General features: G+C 42.6%; 2 protein-coding genes across 2 annotated transcripts in view; one reads left to right on the top strand and one right to left on the bottom strand.

Annotated features, from left to right (window-relative positions):
- The window catches only part of LOC143284678 (uncharacterized), a 12,450-nt gene extending 6,828 nt beyond the window's left edge, over positions 1-5,622 (bottom strand). The window contains exon 1 of the mRNA XM_076591598.1: positions 5,404-5,622. The gene's annotated coding sequence lies outside the window, so the exon portion shown is untranslated. The remainder of the gene's footprint in view (positions 1-5,403) is intronic.
- A 14,343-nt stretch (positions 5,623-19,965) lies between these two features.
- The window catches only part of LOC143284677 (putative palmitoyltransferase ZDHHC24), an 8,236-nt gene continuing 3,201 nt past the window's right edge, over positions 19,966-25,000 (top strand). The window contains exons 1-2 of the mRNA XM_076591596.1: positions 19,966-20,051; positions 22,387-25,000. The exon at positions 22,387-25,000 is cut by the window's right edge and continues 3,201 nt beyond it. Of these exons, the coding sequence (XP_076447711.1) occupies positions 22,395-23,240 (846 nt within the window). The 5' untranslated portion in view covers positions 19,966-20,051; positions 22,387-22,394 and the 3' untranslated portion in view covers positions 23,241-25,000. The remainder of the gene's footprint in view (positions 20,052-22,386) is intronic.

Below are 25,000 nucleotides of genomic sequence, written 5' to 3'. Positions count from 1 at the left end.
CAAAACAAAACAAAAACAAAAACAAAAAAAAAGACAAACAAAACGATTAAAAAAAACCCCAAAAAACAAACACACAACCCCCCCAAAAAAAACCCCACACACATAAAAACAGGTCAGTGTTGACTTGGCCCCCAAACTTCCTGCAAGTTGAGTGGAGTAGGTCAGGGTTCAGAGAGACATAGTATGTAACTTCCGGTGACGTGGTCAGTCTCGGTGAGCACATTAGTTGTCTTGGCGTGCAGCCAGGCCAGCAGTGTGTGTGACATTATTACAGTCGCGTGAGTGTATCAAGTACGTAACAAGTAAAACAAAACAATTCTTCGATGCAGAACAGACAAAATAAGAGAGATTACTGAAAAATAACTGAACTAGATAAAAAAACACACACAAAAAAACAACTAAACAAAATAAAATAAATGCACAAACAAATAAATAAACAAATAAATTAATAACAACTACGTACACCCAAGCGAACAATTAATAATAATAATAATGGTATTTATATAGCGCTGAATCTTGTGCAAAGACAAATCGAAGCGCTTTCGCACCAGTCATTCACACGCATGAATAACTCTAAAACTGTAGAAACTAAAGACAAGGAAGGGCAGGCAAGGGAGGCTATTTTGGGAAGAGGTGGGTTTTAAGGCCAGACTTGAAAGAGCTGAGTGTGGAGACTCGACGAAGCGAAAGAGGAAGTTCAATCCAATCGCAAGGTCCAGAGACAGAGAAAAAACGACGGACAACAGTCGAGCGTTTGAATCTGGGTATGCGCAAACAGAGTGGATCCGAAGCCGATCGTAGTGAGCGAGATGGAGTGTAGAGGTGAAGGCAGCCACAGAGATAGGAAGGGGCAGTTTTGTGAATACATCTATAACATAGAGTGCTGATCTTGTACTTTATTCGGTGTGAGACAGGGAGCCAGTGGAGATGTTGCAAAAAGAGGAGTGATGTGCTCAGATCTTTTCTTTCCGAGGACGAGTCGGGCAGCAGAGTTTTGTATGCGCTGAAGGGACTGAATGGATGAAGCAGGCAAACTAGACAATAGAGAGTTTTTTAATCACATAAACCGAAAATTATCAAATAGGTAATGAACAGAGAAGTGATTAGGCAAATAAAAAAGTAAATACTTATATAAAAATAAATAAATGAAAAGAGAAATAAAAGATATATGAATTAATAGATGAATGAATAGACAAACAAGCAAACAAACGAATATACAAAAAAAAAAGAAAAAAAAAAGAAAAAAAAGAAAGAATAAATGAATATGTAAACAAATAAAATAAAAGAATGAATGAATGAATGAATGAACTGATGAATAAATACATTTTTAAAAGGACGAAAAAGGCGAGCACAATGATGAAAAGTGACCATGAAGAATCTGTCTGTCTGTCTGTCTCTCTCTGTGTCTGTCTGTCCGTTCGTCCGTCCGTCCGTCTGTCTCTGTCGATGGGAGCACAAAAACTAAAACTGCAGTCGCCGGAAAAATGTGTGTGTGTGTGTGTGTGTGTGTGTGTGTGTGTGTGTGTGTGTGTGTGTGTGTTTGTACAAAACGCCCACTTCCATTGCAATTAACGTTATGAAATAGTTTTGAAATAGCCTGAACCTGACGTAGTACGGCTCTGAACATAATACAGTGAAATACATCAGGGATATTCGAGAGGTTGAGACTTCTTCATGCTGACTTTATCTCTTCCCTGCATATAAGTCAGCTCAGACCCACGCCCCTTCCTGGTACAAAACAAGTGCGCAGGTTTCGGACAGAACGACATCTGCGCAATTTTCCTGGACAATTGAATAGGAACAGTTTTTTTTTTTTAAACCCTGACAGAACCTCTCTCCATGCCACTGAAATGAGCTCGATTTACTGATAAACAATAAGAGTTGTTTCAAGAGTGAAATCAAAAGCCCAGTTTCCTTTTTTTTTTTTTTTTACCCCCCAATCGATCTGATGATTCGTTTCCACCCTGTCCACCACATGCCTCCAGTTAATTTTCTTTTTATCAACTGCATCGTTAAGTTTTTCTTCTTTTAAATTTGTATATCACGGCAGGGCGAAATCCTGTTATGACTTCCTTGTTGCTATCTTACATTGATTGTATTTGTATTTTGACATTTTGAAGCGCGTTGGGTAACGCTGCTAGTCAGGCATCTGCTTGGCAGATGTGGTGTAGCGTATATGGATTTGTCCGAACGCAGTGACGCCTCCTTAAGCTACTGATACTGATTCTCATACTGTGACATTTTGAAGTGCCCTGCTTTTACCAGTTTAAGTTTACATTGGGTTCTCAGTCTCATGTTGATTGTTTGAAGGCAGCAACAAGGCGGTCTGTGTATTCTTTCTAAATTTGGGTTGGGGGGCGGGTGAGGGTGTTGTTGAGCTTTTCACTCAGATTCTGTATAGTGCATTGCGAAATCGTCCATGATGCTGCCAAAACAAACAAGTAAACAAGCAAACAACAACAACCGAACGCTCATGGCAAGAGCTGGAAAAAAAATCGTCGTGTGTGCGGTGTTGTCAGTGACAAGTGTTGAGTTCGGCGAACTTTGCGTTCACAATCACAACCATTGTATCCTGCCCAGCTTACATCAGTGAGGCCCAGTGAGGCCCAGTAAGGGTTTCCATTCCCATCTTGTTCAAAGTTGAGAAAAGGCTAACCTTGTCCATTTGTTCAGTTTTCCAGAGCGCTGTTGGGCAATAATCGCGACCCTTACCCCACCTCAAGACAGAAAAGCATGATCATCACTGCAGCATTTAATCAGAATGAATAACATTAATTTGCATTCTGTTGCAAAACTTAGGCCTTAAAACAAATCGAACGTACAGGCTCGCACAGCGGCCAAAGTGCAAGACCTGATTTCAAGCTGACTTCAATGTCTGCCAGCCAATCAAAAACGATCACAGATCTGCATAGCATGTCTATCACTGCACGAGACGTTGTCTGGAGTTCCGCGATCGCTACGGGCAACACGAGGCTGCGAACTGGAACAATCGTGCCCCAGTAGTTGAAGAGTGTTTGTTATGGCCCAAACTTTGCCGTTAACCTTAACGCAGAAAGCATAATTATATTTTCTGATCGGCTAGTTTGTATGAAAGTCAGTCGTATCCGACTAGGACAATCAGATCAGTAGAGGAGGTAACTGCTGTCCCGACTATGTGGGCTAGAATCTTATCATAGTGGAGAGTGTCTTGCCCAAGTTACATACCCCACTCTCTCGGCCAAGTGGCTTTTAGGACAGTCGGGGCTGCCGGATGGTTCCCAAAGGCCAACTAGCCCCCATGGCTGCAGCACTGAGAGCCAGTGCAATTTTGGCTCGTAGTTTGAGAGTCATAGTCCTTTACAAAAGACTAAGCTGTAAGTAACTTTTCATTGCAATGGAGAAACTATTGATCATACAGCTCTCACTTTCCTGTTGGCGCAGCTGTGAGCTTATGTCAGCCTGTGATATAAACAAAATACAATGATATAGCAACAGGCCAAAAGCGGAAACTACCAGAACGTCATCCACTGCTGCTAAATACGGTTAGGGCCCGGGTCTCAGATATAGACCATCAAGTGTGTGTGATAGACTCCCCCTTAGAACGCCAGACAGATCCCCCACCTGGACAGACAGTCAGAGCATCAATCCCTCGAATAACGAAACCTTTGTGAAAGACCGAACACTGAATCGTAATATGACCCTTGGGGCGCTAGCCAATCGGTCGTTGAACTCACCAACTCAGTCGTTCCAGGTTATGTTTTGTGCGGGGTTGCTTGTTAAGTTCTTACAGAGCGCCGAAGTCGCATTCAAACGGTTATGAGTTCAAATCCCAAAGGAATCCAAGAAACACAATCTATACGTCACAAACAATCTTCGTCAACTGAAAATCTGCACGTCACAAATATTAGCTTCGCTGAATCACACACACACACACACACACACACACACACACACCAATCAATGTCACGCTGCCCCATTCTCACCCCCTCCATCACTTCCCTTTGGCCAATAACAATAAGGAAGTGTACAAACCATATCACGGATCCCCTCCTCCCAAATCTCCACCTCCTTCCTCAACCTCCTACCCCCCCCCCCCCGCCCCCCACCACCTCCCTCCCGGCACCGCTCCAGACAATGCAGCCGTTCCCACGGTGGGAGCCCCTTGGGAGGGGTGGGGAGGGGGGTGCACGGGGGATGAAAGGGGGCGGGGGTGGGGGTGCAGGCGACAACGGGACCGCGCGCAAGGGACTCGGGCCGACAGGAAGGAATCTCTTCAGCACGCAACTTTGACACAATAACCTTTTGTTTCCCCCATACATTAGCTTGGACTGTAGAGCTGGATGTCGTCCCACAGACCGGACGTTTGACTGCAATAGCAGCAGCAGCAGCAGCAGTAGATGTAGTAGTTGTAGTGATAGTAGTAGTAATAGCAGCAGCAGTAGTAGTTACAGTATGTCCTTGTGAGATTTATTTAATAAGAGCGCATTATATTAGCAATTCGGGTCTTTCTGTGCTGGTCCCGAGAAAGCGCAGCAGAATCTTCTAACGAATTTTGGTTTTCTTCCTCAAAATTAATGAGAAGGGTGCAACAGTCGAACTTTTTCCCCCCAATTGCCTACGAAGCAGTATTCTTTATACGCATGTAGTATTCATCAGTTAAGTATTTATGATAATAGCAATATGTTTTCTGTGTATATATTTTGTGAAATATTAGCATACGTTTTGTTTGCACAACTTCAAATATGTGGATAGCCTTTTTTGGTAAAAAAAAAGTACTTTGTATTGTATTGCACTACAGTATGCTGCATTGCATTTCATTGTATTGTATTATTCCATTGCACTTGGTTACTTTCTTGCCACAACATATTTTTTCGGTCTGCTTGTGTGTGTGTGTGTGTGTGTGTGTGTGCGTGTGCGTGTGTGGGTGCGCGCGCGTGCATGCATGTGCGTGCGCGTGCATCAATTTTGTTTTTACTGTTGTTTATTTCTGATAAAGCCAATTTCTTATTTCCACAACCAATGAAAACGTGACACAGATTGCAGATTATTCTAAAAGAGAAGTTTATTTAATTATTTTTCAGTGTATGTACTTTATACCGACTTAAAAGAAAGATTTTTTTTTTAATCATTCGATTCTTGTTTATTTAGGAACTGTTTGGTAAATATGAGTTTTCGCAAAACGCACTGCGAGTAAATAAAGTACGGCACGAATCCCCCGTTACCTATGCGTTTACTCCTTCCACCCTTTCATTTCCGCAGCCCCATCCCCCCAAAGAGTCTTAATCTCACATGAAGTAAGCCTGTATATTTCCGCAAAACATTGATACGATATGGCGCAACCGGTTGTCCAAAAAACAAACACACAACACCAAAACGAAAAAAGAAAAAAAAGAAAAAAAAGAAAGAAAAAAAAGCGGCACTTACTTGATTTCGAGTCGACCGACTAAGACGTTCACGTCAACATCAAAATTGAAAGGGTGTCTTGATGTATTGTCCACTGACAAACTTGTACACACTACTTGAGCAAGTCTTGTTATCAGCAAGTTCCTGAAGCATCACGCACTGACTGCCGCCACCACAGCCACCACCTTTCTCGTGGCATTTCAGACCGCAAACTGACTTGTTACGAGGTTTGGGTGTGTGTAATTATAATACTGTCACTGTAGTCGTAACATCACTCCGCAAACCCATGTGGGCACGTGATTAGCAATTTCAGCCAATCGTAGGGCAGGAAATATTTTTCTCCCAAGGGCGACCACTTGAGGTTTTGGGCGATCGGCCCGGCGTCAGCGTGGGAGAATCGTCATTGTTCGCCTTATAAGTGCGGCAAGAGAGAGAGAGAGAGAGAGAGAGAGAGGGGTGGAGTGGTAGGGAGAGAGAGAGAGAGAGAAACGGGAAGTTTGTTAGTGACAGCTCTGGATGGGAGGAAGAAAGGAGAGGAAGGCGGAGAGAGAGGGTCGGTGGAAGGAGGGTGGGGTGGGTGCAGTGGTTGCTGGAAAAAGGAAAGTGGTGATGACTGTTCGAAATTAATTGATAGCAGCAGCAGCAGCAGCAGCAGCAGTAGTAGTAGTAGTCATAGTAGTAGTAGCAGCAGCAGCAAGAATAGCAGCACAGCAGCAGTAGTAGTAGTCATAGTGTAGCAGCAGCAGCAAGAATAGCAGCAGCAGCAGCAGTAGTAGTAGTAGTAGTAGCAGCAGACTGCAGCATGAAGGGAAAGTGGGTTGTGTTTATCATAATTCGTAGCACTTGTTTATTATTTACAACATCATCAGCATCATTCAGTTGTAGGACAGCATCAGGAGGACGGACCGGAGGGGGCATGGGCATGGGGCGGGGTATTGTGGGTGCGGGTGTGCTGGAGGGGGGGCATTCAAAAAAGAAAAAGAAAGAAAGACAAAAACACCAAGATAAGATAGTGCTACAGTAGCATCTAGAGTGTAAGTGTATCCGTATTTACACCCCGCCGCCCCCGCCCCCCGACTCTCTCTCCACTACTTCACCTCCACAATGATCTGGTGGTGAGATTGAAGAGGCATTAATCATAATTATAACCAATGAAAGTGATTCCAGCTGCTCTACTACAAACTGATAATGTGCGGCTTTCAGCTTCAGCAACTAGCGGCATGGTTTGCAATCTAGAATCACATGAAACAAATTGAATATCATACATCATATGAGATGTATATATATATATATTTTTTTTTCCCAGCCTATCCCCCTCCCCGCCCCCTCCTTTGTTGTTTCTGGGTAGTGAGGACAGGACAGTTCAAATTACAAATGTTGTCCTAAAACAGTACTGTGATGATTAGAGTTGTATAAATATTTGGTATTCATTTCTTTGCATTTAGGCGTTACTTCCTACCTACCTACCTACCTTTCTACCCACCTACTAAGATAAAATTGCATTGGCAGTATCATCTGGAGTGTAAGTGTATCCGTGCTTATACACCGCCGTCCCCCGCACCCGCCACACCACCCCACTCTCTCTCTCTCTCTCTCTCTCCCCCCACCACTTCACCCACACAGTAATAATAAGCTGGTGGTGGGGCGTTAGATGGAGGAGGCATTAACTCACTCAGTACGGCCAGTCCTCTCTTCTCCTCTACACAGACCCCTCGGATGTCCAGTGGGTGTCTCAATGACCCAACCTTTAGCTTCTGTCGTCAGAATTGTGGTATTCTTTGTCAACATTCACCTTTTCAGTATAAGAGCCTTCCGCTTGCAATATTTTGATGATGGTAACTGGGGTGAAACGCTGTTAACGTCATCTCTTTCGCCGTTCGTATGGAGAGAGTTAATATTGTATAACAAACGAAAGTGATTCCAAATGCCCTACTGAAAACTGATATAGCACGGCTTTCAACTTCAGCAACTGGCGTAATGGACTGCAGGGAATTACATGAAACAAACTGAATATCATACATTGTATGTATATATATATATATATATATATATATATATATATATATATGTACAATCAAATTACAAATGTTGTCCAAAAACAGTATTGGAGCAATCGCTGGTTAAGAGTTGTATAAATATTTCGTATTCTTTGCATTTAGGCGTTACTACATACTTACCTGACTGACTGACTGACAGTCTGACTGACTGACTAACTAATCAACTTACTAACTTATCGATAATGAGGTGCTTTCTGTAAATTTATTCAAATGAACAAATAATTACGGAACAAACAAACAACCAAAGACCTGACATATACCATATAGACCCTACACCCTGTACATATATGGTCTTTGGACTTAACAAAGACCTAAAAAAAAGACCCTATACTGCCTATGCCATGTATATAGGGTCTTTGGACTTAACAAAGACCTAACAACATAGGGTCTTTAGACTTAACAAAGACCTAACAAAGACGCTCTAGACCAAATAACCTGCCATGTATATAGGGTCTTTGGACTTAACAAAGACCTAACAACATAGGGTCTTTAGACTTAACAAAGACCTAACAAAGACGCTCTAGACCAAATAACCTGCCATGTATATAGGGTCTTTGGACTTAACAAAGACCTAACAACATAGGGTCTTTAGACTTAACAAAGACCTAACAAAGACGCTCTAGACCAAATAACCTGTGTGTAGGGTCTTTGAATCCTACAAAGACCCTATAGACTATATCCCGTACATATAAACTTTGGGCTGAACAAAGCCCTAACAATAACCCTATAAACCCTATACCCTGTATATACGATCTTTGGACTTAACAAAAGACCCAACAAAGACCCTACAGACCATATACCCTGTACAGAGGGTCTTTAGGCCAGGCAAAGACCTAACAAAGACCCTGTGCCCTGTATATGAAGTTAATACATATGAATAATTAACAAAACAAACAAAAAAGACCATACCAACCCCGTACTCTGCATATAGATTCTTTGGACTTTAATAAAAACCTAGCAAATGCACTTTACATCCTATAGCCTGTATATAGGGTCTTTTGACTTAACAAAGACTTGACAAAGGCCCTATAGACCCTGTACCCTGTATATAGGATCTTTGGATCCAACAACTGAAAGACCATATGGAGCCTACACCATACATGCAGGGTCTTTAGGCCTGGCAAAGACTTAACAAACACCCTACAGACTCTATTCCCTGTATGCAGGGTCTTTGGACCTAACAAAGACACAGCAAAGATCCTATGGTCCCTGTGCCCTGTACATATGGTTTTTAGACTTAACAAAGAATTGAAATACACTATGCCTTTCATATAGGGTGTTTGAGCCTGACAAAGATCAAAGAAAAGCCCTTACACCTTGTAAAGAAGATCTTTGGACCTATCATGGACATTGTACAGGCCTATCTACCGATATTGTCTTTGGACCTAAAACCGAGTGACAAGCAAAGTAACCACTACAAACGCAGTAGAGACACGCTGGTCGACAGCAAGGGGTTATCTACATCAGCCACAGCTTCCGTACTTGACCCCACGTGCGTCGCGCGCGCCGAGCACATGGCGCCTGCGCAGTGTCTAGTGCCTGGGGCGTCCGGAAGTGAGGTAATTTGCATGCGGCGCGCGTCTCAAGTGTCTCCGCGTGGCAAACTGGCGCGTGTGTAGACCAGATAAGCGATAGAGTGACGTGAATGACAAAGAGAGGTAAGAAGCGGATCGAGGTTGGCTCGGTAACTCTTGCACTAGTGAAATAGTTGAAAGGTTGGCTCATTTTCAGGGAAACCAGAGACACTGGGTTACTTAGTTCCGTCCGCTTTTGGGACACAGGATGAAAGGATGGACACGGCCGGATTTGTCGTGTCTTCACCATGGTTGTTGACTGGTATTTAGCCTCGCCTACGGTATGTAGTCAGTCGTGTCCGACGATGGTATATAGTCAGTCGTGTCCGACGATGGTATATAGTCAGTCGTGTCCGACGATGACCATCAGAACAGCAGAGGAGGCAACTGCTGTTCCGACTATTGGGGCTAGAATTTGATTATAGTGAAGAGTGTCTTGCCCAAGTTGCATCCCCACTCTCTCGGCCAAGAGGGTTTTAGGACAGTCAGCGTTGGGATGGTTCCCAAAGGCCAACTAGCTCACAAGGCTGCAGCACTAAGAGCCAGTGCAATTTTGCCTCCTAGTTTGAGAGTTATAGTCCTTCACAAAAGACTAAGCTGTAAATGATTTCCCATTGACTGGAGAAGCCATTGATAATACAGCCCTCACTTTGCTGTTGGCCCAAATGTAAACTTATGTCACCTACGGTACCAGCTTCCTTAAATTGTCATCTTCATAGAGTTTGACTAGGATTTTCAATGGTTTCACAGTAGTGTGTCAAAGAACAAGATTGTGGATCACTCTATACACAACGGTCACGCTCAGTCACACACGCATGCACACACTGCTGGCACACACACACACACACACACACACACACACACACACACACGTATGCATACACACACACGCACGCGCGCGCGGCGCGCGCATGCTCAATAATTGTTCTGCACAGTATGTGTGAACACGCGTGCATGGCTGTTAGTGTATGCATGCATGCACGCGCGCTCGTGTGTGTGTGTGTGTGTGTGTGTGTGTGTGTGTGTGTGTGTGTCTGTGTGTGTGTGTGTGAACACATTAAATATCAACTAAATGCGATACCAGCTTCAGGAACAATTGACGAAATAAGCTTACAGTAAGAAAACAAACAAAAGATTTAAATGAATGACGTGAGCAATTTTTTTTTTTTTTTTGCTTGCTGGCATGTCCAGATCATTATGTAAATATCCAAACCAAAGCAGCTGACACCAACCAGTATAATATCTACAATAATCGCAACGGTAACAGCAACAGGAAACAGACGGGAAAGCCGGACTCAGTTTTTTTTTTAACGTCATTGAATGATAACTGGTTTGTAAGTGTCCATCTGCATGTGACGTATATTGATCCGGCTGATCACGCATTTCCTCAACGAGTATCGCCGCAATCCGGATGAGAATCAAAGTGTTCAATTATCCCGAGCTGCGTCTCATAGACCTCAATGTGACGATATCACTTCACGTCGGCAACAGAATTAATCTTTCTTAATGAAACAATTAGTGCCATCCACTCCCGGCAAATCGAAGTTGTCATATTCACTCCATGTTATGTTGTGCATGCACATGTTGTCTGACTGTACAAAACATTAAAACAAATTAAAAACAACAACGACAAAATCAGAACTGTTTGTGCTAGTACAGTACAGATATCAATGCAACTTTTATTGTTGCCAGTACTACACTTCTGCTGCTACTGACTGCTACTACTACTACTTCTGAACAACAATGATATTTCATATAAGTTAAACAACTAACAACAACAACAATAATATAAGAACCAGATATGACCAAAAACCCACCACCCCTAACCCCCCCCCACCCCCCCCACCCCCCCAAAAAAAAACAACAACAACAAACAAACAAAAAAGCAGAAACAAACAAAAAAACAAAAACAAAAAAAACACCAAAAAACCAACAACAAAAAACAAACAAACAAAAAAACAACAACAACCCCCCCCAAAAAAACAACAACAACAACAACAACAACAACAAACAAATAAACAAAAAAAGACTTGGTTACAGTACGTGTCACAATAACTTGTCTTATTATAGTTACACAAAAAAGAAAAAAGGCTGTATCTGTCCGGCATTTGAAGGGGGCAAAAAAACTATGTTCCTTAATTTCCCCCCCCCCCCCCCCCGATTTCCCACATCACGACAACAAGAACAGAGTTTAAACACACACACACACACACACACACACACACACACACACACACACACACACACAAAACCGCGCCAGGGAACTGTTGTGTCCTCAATGATCACCCCTTGGCATCATTCACAGAAACAACTTTTCTCGACTCTTGAGATTGGTGCACTGAGCTTGCCACAGAGGAGAGACCAAAGCGTAGTAGCGATTTCTTCAACAACAATATCCCTCTCCTCTTCTTCTATAATTATAAGGAACCGGCTGCCGCTCTGGACACCAATTGAGGCGACTGACGCCTTCAATTGTCTGCAGACCGACCGGACCAGCGAAAGTTACAAAAGATCAGAAATTGGCCAGTGGGTGGGAGGGAGTGCCGTCGCGTCGCCCGCCACGCAGTCTCAGCCGAGCGCCGTGGTCATATATACTGAACACTTAATTTGCTGTTCATTGTCGTCTGCTAATTGTTGTTTTTTGCTCCTGGCAATCAGGCTGGAACTCGGGGCGGGAAATCCCGTGCCTTTTGTGATAACCTTCAAGAAGCCTTCAAGAAGCTGTCTAGACAAGGAGACCAGACTCTTTTTTTTCTTCCCCCCCCCCCCCCTTTTTTTTAAGATGTCAGTTTTGCCATTTGTACTAACGCCTAACTGGAACCACGTGGGCGTTAAAAAAAACAAAAACAACAACAACAACAACAACAACAAAACAACAACAAAAAACAACAAAAACAAATTCAAGAGGGTAAGGGTGGGGGTGTTTTTTGTTGTTGTTTTTTTGTCTGTTTGTTTGTTTGTTTTTGTTTTTTTAAGGGATGGGCAGTATTCTTTGTTTTGTTGGGCAAAGACTTGGTCCATGAAATAATGATATGATAAATAATAATTATGATAATTATTATTATGATATGATATGATATACTATACTATACTATACTGTGATGATATATGTGGGTTGGACAAGCTCTGGATCCTATCCAGTTATGTTTCTTCTCTCCTATGCCTAGTTCTGCCCAGTCCATTTGGTCTGTTATGTAATGATGTGCCTTCGTGACTGCACCCCATTTCTGACGGTTTTTTTGTTTGTTTTTTTAATCCTTTCTCTGTTCTTTTCTTCTTCTTTCTTCTTCTTCTTTCTTTTGTCCCTTGCACACAAGGTTATATTTCTCAATACAGATAAAATACATCACAAAGTTTTTGTGTGGGGGCGTGGGGGGCGGGGGGGGGGAGGGGAATGGCGGGGGCGGGGGTTAGGAAAAAGAACAAAAACATCCAAAAACAATAGCTAAAAAAAAAAGAAAAAAGAAAAAAAAAAGGGACAAACAATACAAACCACAACAAGAAACACACCAGTTTACGTTACGCTATAATATGTGACCCACCCTGCCCCTGTACAAACTACACACTTACACCCACACACACTAGGAGAGACAGAGAAAAAGAACTCAAACAGAGAGAGAGAGAGAGAGAGAGAGAGAGAGAGTTTTCAGGAAACTGGTCAGCAATTGCTGCAATATATGTACATGAAGTGCTCTCATAATATCTGGTGCGGCGAAGAAAAATTCTACACAGGCCTAAGACACCAATAATACAATACGGATATATTTTTTATCATGCATGCAACAATAATGTATGAATAACTGATGATGAAAATGTATATAGCACCTCAAGGCGCTTTACAATAATTGAAAAAAGTAATGCCAAAGATGAAATATGATATGATACTTGTGTATAATGCAAAAACGTTTCTCCGTCCGTCCGTCCGTCCGTCCGTCTGTCTATCCTTTTTCTTCTCTCTCTCTTCCACTTTTGTTCTTGACTTTTTATTTAGCTATTCTGTCTTTCGAGGTCTGGGTGAAAAGTAGCACTGTCTGCTTACTCTGTTACGCTCAGAAAAACAAAATTGATTCATTGCTTCTTCTTCTTCTTCTGCATTCGTGGGCTGCAACTCCCACGTTCACTCGTATATACGCGAGTGGGCTTTTACGTGCTTGACCGTTTTTTTGTTTTTTTTTTTCAACCCGCCATGTAGGCAGCCATACTCCGCTTTCGGGGGTGTGCATGCTGGTGTATGTTATTGTTTCCATAACCCACCGAACACTGACATGGATTACAGGATCTTTAACGTGCGGATTTGATCTTCGGCTTGCGTATACACACGAAGGGGGTTTAGGCACTAGCAGGTCTGCACACATATGTTGACCTGGGAGATCGTAAAAATCTCCACCCTTTACCCACCAGGCACCGTCACCGTGATTCGAACCCGGGAGCCTCAGATTGAAAGTCCAACGCTTTAACCATTCGGCTATAGCGCCCGTCACGATTAACTGAACTGATTAATTAAAGAGAACTAAAAGAAGAATGGAAAGATGAAGAAGACAAGGAATAAAATCTGTATTTTTCAAGGCCCCGTGGTAGAATCGGTAAAGCGTTGGACTTCTGATCCAGTGGTCAGTGGTCAGGGTTCGAATCCCCGTCTAGACCTGGTGTTGTATGTTCTTGGGGAAAGGCACTTTACTTTGATTTTCAGTTCCTCACTCCCTGATCCAGATATCAACTGAATGGGTACCTGACTTGGTTGAAGAGAGAAGATCAGTACGGCGGAAGGAGAGGATTGGGCCCCGCCTTCCTATGCCGAGCCCATAGACTCAATGGATAATGTATTCACTGCTCCGATGACTGTAAAAGGCTATGGGGGTGGGGGGTGGGGCCTTCAGCATTGAAAACCTAATTTTGAAAATGTGTTTGTAAAGACGTCTTTTTTTTTTTTCTTGCACTTTCTTTCTTTCTTTTCTTTCTTTCCTCTCTTCCTTTAATTTTTGTTTTGTTTTCTTTTCCTTTCTTCCTTCTAGTTTTGATTCAGTTTCTTTTTTTCTTTCTTCCCTTTCTTTCATTCTTTCTTTCAACTTTCTTTCTTCCCTTTTCCACCCTTCTTTAATCCCTGTCTTTCCTTATATCCTTTCTTTCTTTCGTTTCTTCTTTCCTTCCTTTCGTTTCTTTTCCTTACTTTCATTCTTTTTATTTCTTTCCCTTTTTTTTTCTTTTTCCTTTCTTTAATTTCTTTCTCTCCTTTCTTCCCTTTCCTTCTTTTGTGTTTCTCACACTTGTTTCGTGTTTGTCATAAAGAACAGCTGTACAACAATAACAGCAGCAGCAGCAGCAGCAACAACAACAACAACACACACACACACACACAACACACACACACACACACACAGAGGCTTGAAACTAATCTCGGATGGACAAGGACAATTATTTGAAGGGACGTTTGTCAGTAACAAACCCATGTCAAATATAGTTGTCGTCGACTGGGGACACGCTGAAGTGTTGTTCTTCCTGGTAGAAAAGCTCACACTTCTCCCTCACCCACCCCTCCACCCCCACTCACCCCTGCACCCACCCCACCCCCTCACACTTTCAACATGCTCCCCCTCCCTCCCCCCCCCTTTTTTTTTCTTTTTTCTTTTTTTTTTTTTAAGGAGGGAAAAAGTATCAGGAAGAGTAATCGAGTCAGGATATCGTGCAATACCGAGTTGTCTGCTCATCGTTATCAGCAGAGGACAGCCGGCTGGAGAGGGGTGTGTGCTGCATTAGCAATGCGCTATCAGTATCAGTCAGTCACTGGCCGTCTCCTGTGTGTGTCTGCCGGCAGTGCAGAAAGCGACGGCTCCGATTTCTGGGGAAAAACAACAACAACAAAACAAACAACATCACTTGCGTTGCTGGCTGTTAGGAAAGGGGCTATGGTATTTTCTCTCTCTCTCCCTCTGTGTGTGAGTGCGAGCGCGCGTATGTGTGTTTATATATATCTACACGCATGCGTGTGTGTGTGTGTGTGTGTGTGTGTGTGTGTGTGTGTGTGTGTGTGTGTGTGTGTGTGAGTTCTTTTAGTTTCTTTTAAGTTATCAGTGATGTTAAGACTCTTGTGGGGAAGAAAAAAGATGTGTGTGTGTGTGTGTGTGTGTGTGCGCGCGCGCACGGCACGGCACGTGCGAAAATCATGTACTACTACTACCGCTACTACTACTACTACTACTAACAATGTGGAGAACTGGATCAGGGTCGTGTAACGCGACCGCCTATATAGGAAGCGAGAGAATCTAATCGCGCTGGTTCGAATCCCACAGTCTTCAGTATTTTCTCCTCCTCCAATAGACCTTGAGTGGTGATCTGGGCGAAGGTCATCAGTTCGGATGAGACGATAAACCGAAGTCCCGTGTACAGCATGCACTTAACGCACTGGCACGTATAAGAACCCACGGCAACAAAAAGGGTTGTGCCTGGCGAAATTCAGCAGAAAAATTCGCTTTTGGTAGGAACACAGATACACTTGCAAGCAGAAAAAAGGGTGGCGCTTTCACACTAGCGACACGCCCATCCCGCCCCCCCCCCCTAGCCCCCCCCCTCACCCCCCCTCACCCCCGCCTCCCCTGGGGAAGAGAAATGTGTTGTGACAAGGTAGTAATACAATGATAACAATAATGATAATGATGATGATGATGATGATGATAGAGATGATGGTACTAACACTAATACTAATACTAATCTTCTTCTGCAGACAGAGGCAGAGATAGGGAAGCACAGAGAGAGAGAGAGAGAGAGAGAGAGAGAGAGAGAGAGAGAGAGAGAGAGAGAGAGAGAGAGAAAACAAACCAAAAAAACACCAAGCGACAGTGAATGGGAGGCACAAAGAAATATCGTTTATTTAGTTGTCTACTTATCTAATCGTTGTTTATTTATTGACAAGATTCGGATGTTCATTTGAAGCAGAATTGTAACTCTTTTTCTTCTTCTTCAAATGACGGAGAGAGAGAGAGAGAGAGAGAGAGAGAGAGAGAGAGAGAGAGAGAGAGAGAGAGAGAGAGAGAGAGAGAGAGTTTATTCAGTTATCTATTTTTCTATCGTTGTTTATTCATTGACACGATACGGATGTTCATTAAACTGAAGCAGAATTTTAGCTCCAACAGCAAAACGAACAGCAACCACAGCTACATAGCCGCTACCACACACATGGATCCATTTTTTTTTGTATTCATTCCCCCCTCCCCTCCTCCGCCTCTCCTCCCTAGCCCTCCCCCCGACAATTTCCAAGCCGCTTTCCCCCTCATACTCTCCCCCCCCCCGCCCCCACGCCCCCAAACCCAGCCGCCCCCCACCCTGACGAACTCAAATTATACATTCAAAGGAAACTGCTGTCGATGTGGCAAGAATCAAACTTTTGCATTCGCACGAACTTGGTGTTAGCTTTCTAGTTATGACATTCACTCGGGATATCTCAATGATTAAACCGGAAACCACAGCTTTAGTTCAGCACTTGACAGTATAGGAAGAGGTGGGGTTAGGTGGGAAGGAGTGGAGTGAAGAAGAAGAAGAAGAAGAAGAAGAAGAAGAAGAAGAAGAAGAAGAAGAAGAGAGAGAGAGAGAGAGAGAGAGAGAGAGAGAGAGAGACTTAGTTACTTTATTTATTTAGTTACTTATTCATACGTTTATTATTCATGAATTTTATGTTTTGACAAGATACCGATACTCATTCATTTTTGAACCAGTGTCTATACAATCAGTACATGCAACAAAACGAAGGCCACAGCTACATAGCTGACACCACATTACACAGGGATCAATTTGCATTTAATCCTCCCTCCCTCCCTCTCTCCCCCACCACCACCCAACCCCAAACCCCACCCCCACTCCCTAACCCATCACACACACACACACACACACACACACACACACACACACACACACACACACACACACACACACACACACACAAAACCGCATTCATGGCAGGCTCCTGTTGACAACAAGACTGAACATTTTCCATTCGTAAATGAAGCTGTTCCATCCGTGAACATCCGTGTTGGCGTCAAGCTCGTCATGTTAAAAAAAAAGAAAGAAAAAAAAAAAAAGTCATGTAATTGTTGTGGAACGATGGTGGCCATTATTGCCAGTAATGAATACTGTCATTGTCAGTCTGTCTGCCAGCACTTGAAGTTTCTTACACAAGCGCCCGTAGCCGGTATCTTAGTACAGTCGTTCGAAAAGAAAAAAAAAATCTCACTGGCATAATAATACAATACAATGCACAATACAATACACAAACTTTATTGCCTATACTTTGGTACAGAGATTTTCTTTTTGGCAGCAGCACATGTCCAACATAAGAAGAAAACAACAAACAAATAAAATGAATAGAAAATAAAAAGATAAATGAAATGGCACCAAATGGAAATAGCTATATACAAATATACAGATTACTGAAATTTACTTGCCTCTCCATTTCAGTCAGCCAAGCCGCATTGCACATCTCCCCCCCCCCCCCACCTACACACACATACACCACGCGCACACACACGCACACACACACTCTCTCTCTCTTCATCTCTCTCTCTGTCTCTCTCTTCACAAAATATGCAACTACAAAGATCATAGTTCATTTAAAAATCAAATATCACCAGAATTAAACCAAAAAGCAGCACTTCCATAGTTCACAATAAAAAAATAAAAAAAAGAGAGAGAGAGAAAGAGAAGAGAGAGAGAAGAGAGAGAGAGAGAGAGAGAGAGAGAGAGAGAGAGAGAGAGAGAGGAGAGAGAGAGAGGCATCACAGAAGAACAACTTTCATTCATTCATACTAATCAAAAGCCCAAACACAACTTCTTCACCACCCCATCCCCTACCCCCCACACCCCTATATGCCACACTCTCCCTCCTTTGGAAAAATACCTACAGGCCTAAGCATAATCGCCCCCACCCCCCGCCAACCACCCCTCATCCCCTACACACACACACACACACACACACACACACACCCTTTCATCCTTCCATAAAAAAACCCTTACAAACACCACCTGAGTTCACCCATAAATGTAACCTGTCACAACTGCATCACAAATCAAAGTTTTAAACATATCACAAGTACATAGATAAATAAGTAGGTAATAGACACACACACACACACACACACACACACACACACACACACACACACACACACACACACACACACACACACCCCTCCCCAATCAGTCAGTCAATCAATCAATCAAAATTAATGTCATCATAGAAATAAAAGGAAAAATAGTGGTTTGTGGGTGGCAAGACTATGAGTTCTCTCTCTGTGTGTGTGTGTGTGTGTGTGTGTGTGTGTGTGTGTGTGTGTGTGTGTGTGTGTGTGTGTGTGTGTGTGTGTGTGTGTGTGTGTGTGTGTGTGTGTGTGTGTGTGTGTGTGTGTGTGTGTGTGTGTAGATTATATTAAATCCACCCCACCCCAAACAGAAAAACAGTTTTAAGGGTTAAAAGATTAACAAAGACTGGGTTTGTTGTTGTTGTTGTTGTTGTTGTTGTTGTTGTTGTGTTCTCCATCACATTATGACAAAAACAAAGACATCTGGACCTGGATTTAATTATCTAATCTATAATCGCACAACGCGCATCATCCAGTGAGCCCAACAGGTCACGGTGCGGTGTACAGGTTTTAAATTTGGGATTGACTACCTAGATTCTCTCTCTCTCTCTCTCTCTCTCTCTCTCTCTCTCTCTCTCTCTCTCTCGACAGATAGATTGAGTAGATTGAGCACATTCAAAACTTATATTTCTTTCTCTACAACCTCCTGCGATAGATTTATGATAAATGTGATGTTGTGTCTGCTGATTTTATTTTTTTTCCCTTGATGACATGGAATTAATGATGGCGTGTGTGCGCTGGTGGGGGTAGGGGTAGGATAGGTGGAGTGGTGGGCGGAGTGTTGTGGGGATGGATGACGTCAGATGCATATAAGGGAGGCTATCAAAAAAAGTCTCCCTCTCCTATTGTCGATACCCTAGTTTCTTCCCTTTTAGCGGAAAATCTGGAAACCGCTACGCAGGAAAAAATACAAAAAAATGGGTGGCGCTGTAGTATAACGACACGCTCTCCCTGCCAGTGGGGAGAGCAGCCCGAATTTCACACAGAGAAATCTGTTGTGATAAAAAGAAATACAAATAATATAATATAAATTATAATCAGCTCCACGGAAAGGACATTATCATACACCATTGTTTGATAAAGCCACGCTATGCACAGTTCTAAATGCTATAGTGATACTTTTTTGTTTGTTTGTTTGTTTGTTGTTGTTGTTGTTGCTTTTTACAAGCCGTTCAAGCTGAGATTGAAGAATGGATGAACTTTTTGTGAGCGCAGCGGCCGGCCGGGCTTGGCACAACAATTCCCAGTACTAGTAACATAAAGCACACCGTAACATAAACTGTTCAGCAATCCGGCGCCGGCACGAGTTCGACTCGACTGACTGAATGCGATAGCATAAACGACAGTTAAACAAAATAAAACAAAATAAAAAGCAACACACATACACACACACTACACACACACACACACACACACACACACACACACACACACAGCTGAACAAAAACGATCTCAGTGCGGCCCGAGCCCACCGTGGCAGTGCAGGTGTTGCCGGGGATTGAAAGGAAAAATGCCAATTTGATAATTGCCTGCGGAAGTCCATTCACGTGGAAGCGCCCGACGAGGAAATAAAAACAACAACAATAAATCTATTTCAGGACTGTGAATTTTGCCGTTGTAACTCAAAGGATATGTCAACAAAACACTGTTCTTTTAGTGTAAAAAAGAAAGAAAAGGTTCTGTTGCAATTAGTGGTGAGTGTTTTATTCCAGACTGCATGCTAACACACACACCCACCCACCACACACACACACACACACACACACACACAGACACGGTGGAAGGGAAAGAACTCTAGTAAGCTTACATGGCACTCTCAGGAAAGATAATTCACAGTGACATACCACTCGGCGTCTTTGGTTGCATGTTGAAAGCGGCTGATGCGACGACTGTGATACGGTTTTAGCACAAAAGTAAGTACTTACTGTATTCATAAACATTATATACCAATTATTCAACAAAGCGTACATTATGGGAATTTATTTCAAGGGTGTCAAACATTAAAATCGACATCAACCGACTCGAAAGGAAGAAGCTTGTCTTTTTCAGAACTTGGTGATCCCTGACTCGGACTCGATACACCATTCTTAATGAAAGCACTTCAGTCTCGGCAGCAGAGTTGATACAAACATAAACCGTAGTAATTCAATTCCATGTCCCATCATTACAGATATCTTTATATATCTTTGTATAACTAGGAAGGGTCGGCTGTTTTGTAAGCTTTTTCTTTCTTTCTTTTTTGTTTTTGTTATGAATATGACTCAAAAGTCTAAGTCGGCAAATTTATCATTTTCTTACAATGGCATTGCAAAATGATTCGTGAGAAGAATCTGTGAAGGAGCTGCAAACTACCATACATTGCAGTGCAAGGCTTCAAGTTCACCACACATGGAGTGACAGATACTCAAATAGTTATAGGAAAGGATATATATGCAATACAAAACTTCAAAGGTCGTCACATGTATACATACATGTATAAAAATAATAGGGTGAGGTTTCATCTTCTTCTCTTCATCCATTGCTAACTGCCAGTCATCACTCTGATCATTATTCATTGAGTTGCGCACAGTTTCTTGGGGAGAGGATGAGGGTGGGAGCAGTGAGAGGGCTTGGGGAGGAAAAGCTGGAAGAAGCGAGTTGATTTTGTTGGGAATTTCTAAGTAGAAGTGCCCATCTCTAGGAATATATATAGATATATAGATACATACATACATATACTGCACAAATATATTTTATATCATCACTATCTTAGAAATTGAAAATACAACACACACACACACACACACACACACTTGAATAAACACACATCCACTCATAGTTATACACACACTCACACAAGCTTCTATCAGTTCACACATCCACAATTTATTGGACAAGTGATATATATATATATATATATATATATATATATATATATATATATATATATATGTGTGTGTGTGTGTGTGTGTGTGTGTGTGTGTGTGTGTGTGTTGTATTTTCAATACTAAGATAGTGAAATGTGATGATATGAAATATATTATTTGTGTAGTTTTTGTGGGGATCAGGGGGTGGGGACTGGGGGGGCATATGTTTGACACATGCTAGCAGAACATTCTGCTGTTAACAAATTCATGGAATTGTATATATATATATATATATAATTATTATATATATATATATATTTTTTTTCAAGATTGTGTATTTAACGCATGTATATTACAGAACTTATCACTGCTTAGAAAATCACTCCCACTTGCACACATAATGAATTTTTTTTCTGTTGTTTAGAAATTTATGTACTTTTGTGCTATTTGATAATTAATTGGTATGCTGCACACATTGATTCTGAGCTACACAACTTTCAGCTGTTTAGAAATCTATTTATTTTGTCGCATACCTAATAGAGTACACATGTTATATACTTTCTCTCTCTCACATACATTTCTAGAATCTTACAATGTACAAGTTGTATATTGTGCAGTATTTTCAGACAGAATAATCCAAAGGTCCCAGACAACAAACTGTATTAAAGGTTGTGTGTGTGTGTGTGTGTGTGTGTGTGTGTGTGTGTTGGGGGTGGGGAGGGGGTGGTGCATTTGTGTATTCCAGTTTGTTGTTCAGATAAGAAAAGAATTCTGTTGATTTCATTTCTAACTTAATTTTCCTGGTTCACGCTTGCTCAGTTTAGATTATATTTAGAGGTTTGTTTCTTTGTTTCTTTTATTTCTTTGTTGGTTTCTTTCTTTACTTATTGATATATATTCTTTTTCTGATTTAATTTTCTCATTTCACAATTGATTTTTGATTAAGATGAAATACTTTTTATACAATATGAATACATAGATTTATATTATAATGTACTTTCTCAGTTTCACATATTTATGTGCACACATAGAGTGTTCACATACAGGTTTATGTGCCCTTAACACACATGTCCACATGCCACAAAGAGATGCACCTGCACAACAGTTAAATCTGCCAAGTATATCTTCATTAATCCTGCATTAACTCTATAACCTTAACATACATGCTGCTCCTGTAATGTTTGTTGAGTACTTTCTACAAAGCATAGCATTACATGACATTACAAAGCAGTTGTTTTAGTGACTTAGAATCTGCACCACAAGAGACAAAAAGAATGAAATGCAACTTTTTAGAGATCTTATTTTGCCAGTGTTAAAAAACACAGAAAATTAGCATGTTTTTATGGGTAAATGTACATTCAGGGTTATCACCAGATACCAAAATGCTGACTATCCATTGCAGACAGAATCATGAGCTTTGCATCAGTGGTCCATCGGTGGCAGCAAAGGACTGTCCTGGGGGACAAGCTCTCCATGGTGGTCTTCTTCTTTGGTGGCATCTTTCTTCTGTGGTACGAGCTGAGCTATGTGGCTGCCTACAACCACTCTGGCTGGTCCACAGGCTACATGATCCACCTGGCCCTGGGGGTGTTCTTCGCCATCAACATCTACGGGAACTGGGTCATGATGCACCTGACAGAGCCCACAGGTAAAGGCCTGGTGTTCCCTACTGGCCCCACCCCTCCCGGCTGGCGGTACTGTGACCCCTGCGTGGCCAACCGTCCCCCCAGGTCCTACCACTGCCCCATCTGCAACACCTGTGTGCTCAGGCGAGACCACCACTGCTGGTTCGCGGGCACCTGCTCTGGCCACGAAAACTACCGCTACTTCTTTGCTATGTCCATCCAGATCGTGATCGTCGGCCTCTACTGCAACATCTACAACTGGAGCTTCTTGTGGTCCGTCAAAGGGGAGGTGACTGCGTTGAACCTGCTGTCCTTCATCCTCCCCCACGTGACGGCAGTGATGGGCAATGAGACGTGGTACTCCTTCTTCATCAGTGGGCTCACCATGCTGGGCTTCACACTGACCTGCCTGTTCCTCTGGCTGCTGCAGATCCAGCTGTCCCAGATCCTCCACGGCCAGACCCGTTACGAGCGGAAGAAGAAGATCATGGACTATGACCGCGGCCTGTGGCAGAACCTGCGCGAGGTGCTGGGGCACCGCATGCTCCTTGTGCTGCTCTGCCCCTGGCTGCCCTCCACGCTGCCTGGGGACGGCCTCAAGTTTCACTCCCAGGCAGAGAAAGACAGCTAGACTTGTGTCATTTGAATGGGTTGTTTTTAGTACACTGCTGGTGGCTGCTCTTGCTACATAATAAAGCCCTGTTGTTTGTCCACTCTATTATCTGGAGGTGGGTTTTTAGGTACATACCGTTGGTCACTCAACTTGCAGCTGGAAGAGAGTCTTTTGTGTGCTTACGGAAGTGTTTTGTGTGTGTTTGAAAGTGTTTGGTGTGCTTATGGATATGTTTAGTGCATGTTTGAAAGTACCATGTGTGCTTACGTAAGTGTTTAGTATATGTTTGGAAGTCTTTAGTGTGCTTACAGAAGTCTTTAGCGTATGATTGAAAGTCTTTACTTTGTTTATGGAAGTGTTTAGTGTATGTTTGAATCACTGTAAGATCTGACATGTAGAGTACCCCGCTTGAGTGTAATTTCTGTGTTATGCTAATGACATATGGTTTGACTTGATTGGAATTGTATAAAAATCAAATATTGAATATGCAGTGATGGGCGCAGTAGTTGAGTGGTTAAAGCGTTGGACTGTCAATCTGAGGGTCCCGGGTTCGAATCACGGTGATGGCGCCTGGTGGGTAAAGGGTGGAGATTTTTAACGATCTCCCAGGTCAACATATGTGCAGACCTGCTAAGTGCCTGAACCCCCTTCATGTGTATATGCAAGCAGAAGATCAAATACGCACGTTAAAATCCTGTAATCCATGTCAGCGTTCGGTGGGTTATGGAAACAAGAACATACCCAGCATGCACACCCCCGAAAATGGAGTATGGCTGCCTACATGGTGGGGTAAAAACGGTCATACACGTAAAAGCCCACTCGTGTGCATACGAGTGAACGCAGAAGAAGAAGAAGAAGAAGAAGAAGAATATTTAGTCAGTTGAGTAAGCAGGTGTGCCGAAGTCTGCAAAAACAAAAGCATGAAATGCTGTGAGTTTGAATACCTGATACGTGATGTGCATGTTGTGAGTGTTCAGTTACTGAATGTTTTGAAAGCCTATTGGAACAGGAAAGATGGTGCTTGCAGCCAGGTTGAGAACTGGGCGACACAGAAGTAGCACTGGTTTTGTTTTTCCATCTGAGGACCAACGAACAGGAATGTGATGCAAAATCATCAGGGACAGCTAAAAACTGCAGTGATATTCTGTTTGCTCAAGATAATATTGCAACTTGCTGATCAATCTTTTGTCCCTGTAGTTATAGTGCCCATCATCATTAAAAGTTAAAGGTGTCATAGCCTTTTGCAAAGTCATAGGGTCAATGAATTCACATTCACTGTATCTACAGCTTGGCACAGGAAGGCTTGGTTCTTTCCACGTCTCTCTGTTCTTTGATTAACCTTCTCTGACCGGAGTCAGCTGCCTCTTATCACCATGGTAGAGTGATGGAAATCACCTAGGTAGAGTGATGGAAATCACCTGGGTAGAGTGATGGAGTGATGGAAATCACCCGGGTAGAGTGATGGAAATCACCTGGGTAGAGTGATAGAAGTCACCTGGGTAGAATGCTGAAAGTCACCTGGGTAAAGTGATGGAGTGATGAAAATCACCTGGGTAGAGTGATGGAAATCACTTGGGTAGTGTTGAAAATCACCTGGGTAGAGTGATAGAAGTCACCTGGGTAGAATGCTGAAAGTCACCTGGGTAAAGTGATGGAGTGATGAAAATCACCTGGGTAGAGTGATGGAAATCACTTGGGTAGTGTTGAAAATCACCTGGGTAGAGTGATAGAAATCACCTGGGTAGAGTGATAGAAATCAGCTGGGTATAGTGATGAAA

Source organism: Babylonia areolata, chromosome 8 (genome assembly GCF_041734735.1).
Source record: "Babylonia areolata isolate BAREFJ2019XMU chromosome 8, ASM4173473v1, whole genome shotgun sequence".
In the NCBI taxonomy this organism is placed as follows: domain Eukaryota; kingdom Metazoa; phylum Mollusca; class Gastropoda; order Neogastropoda; family Buccinidae; genus Babylonia; species Babylonia areolata.
This window is presented reverse-complemented; position numbering and strand designations above follow the sequence as displayed.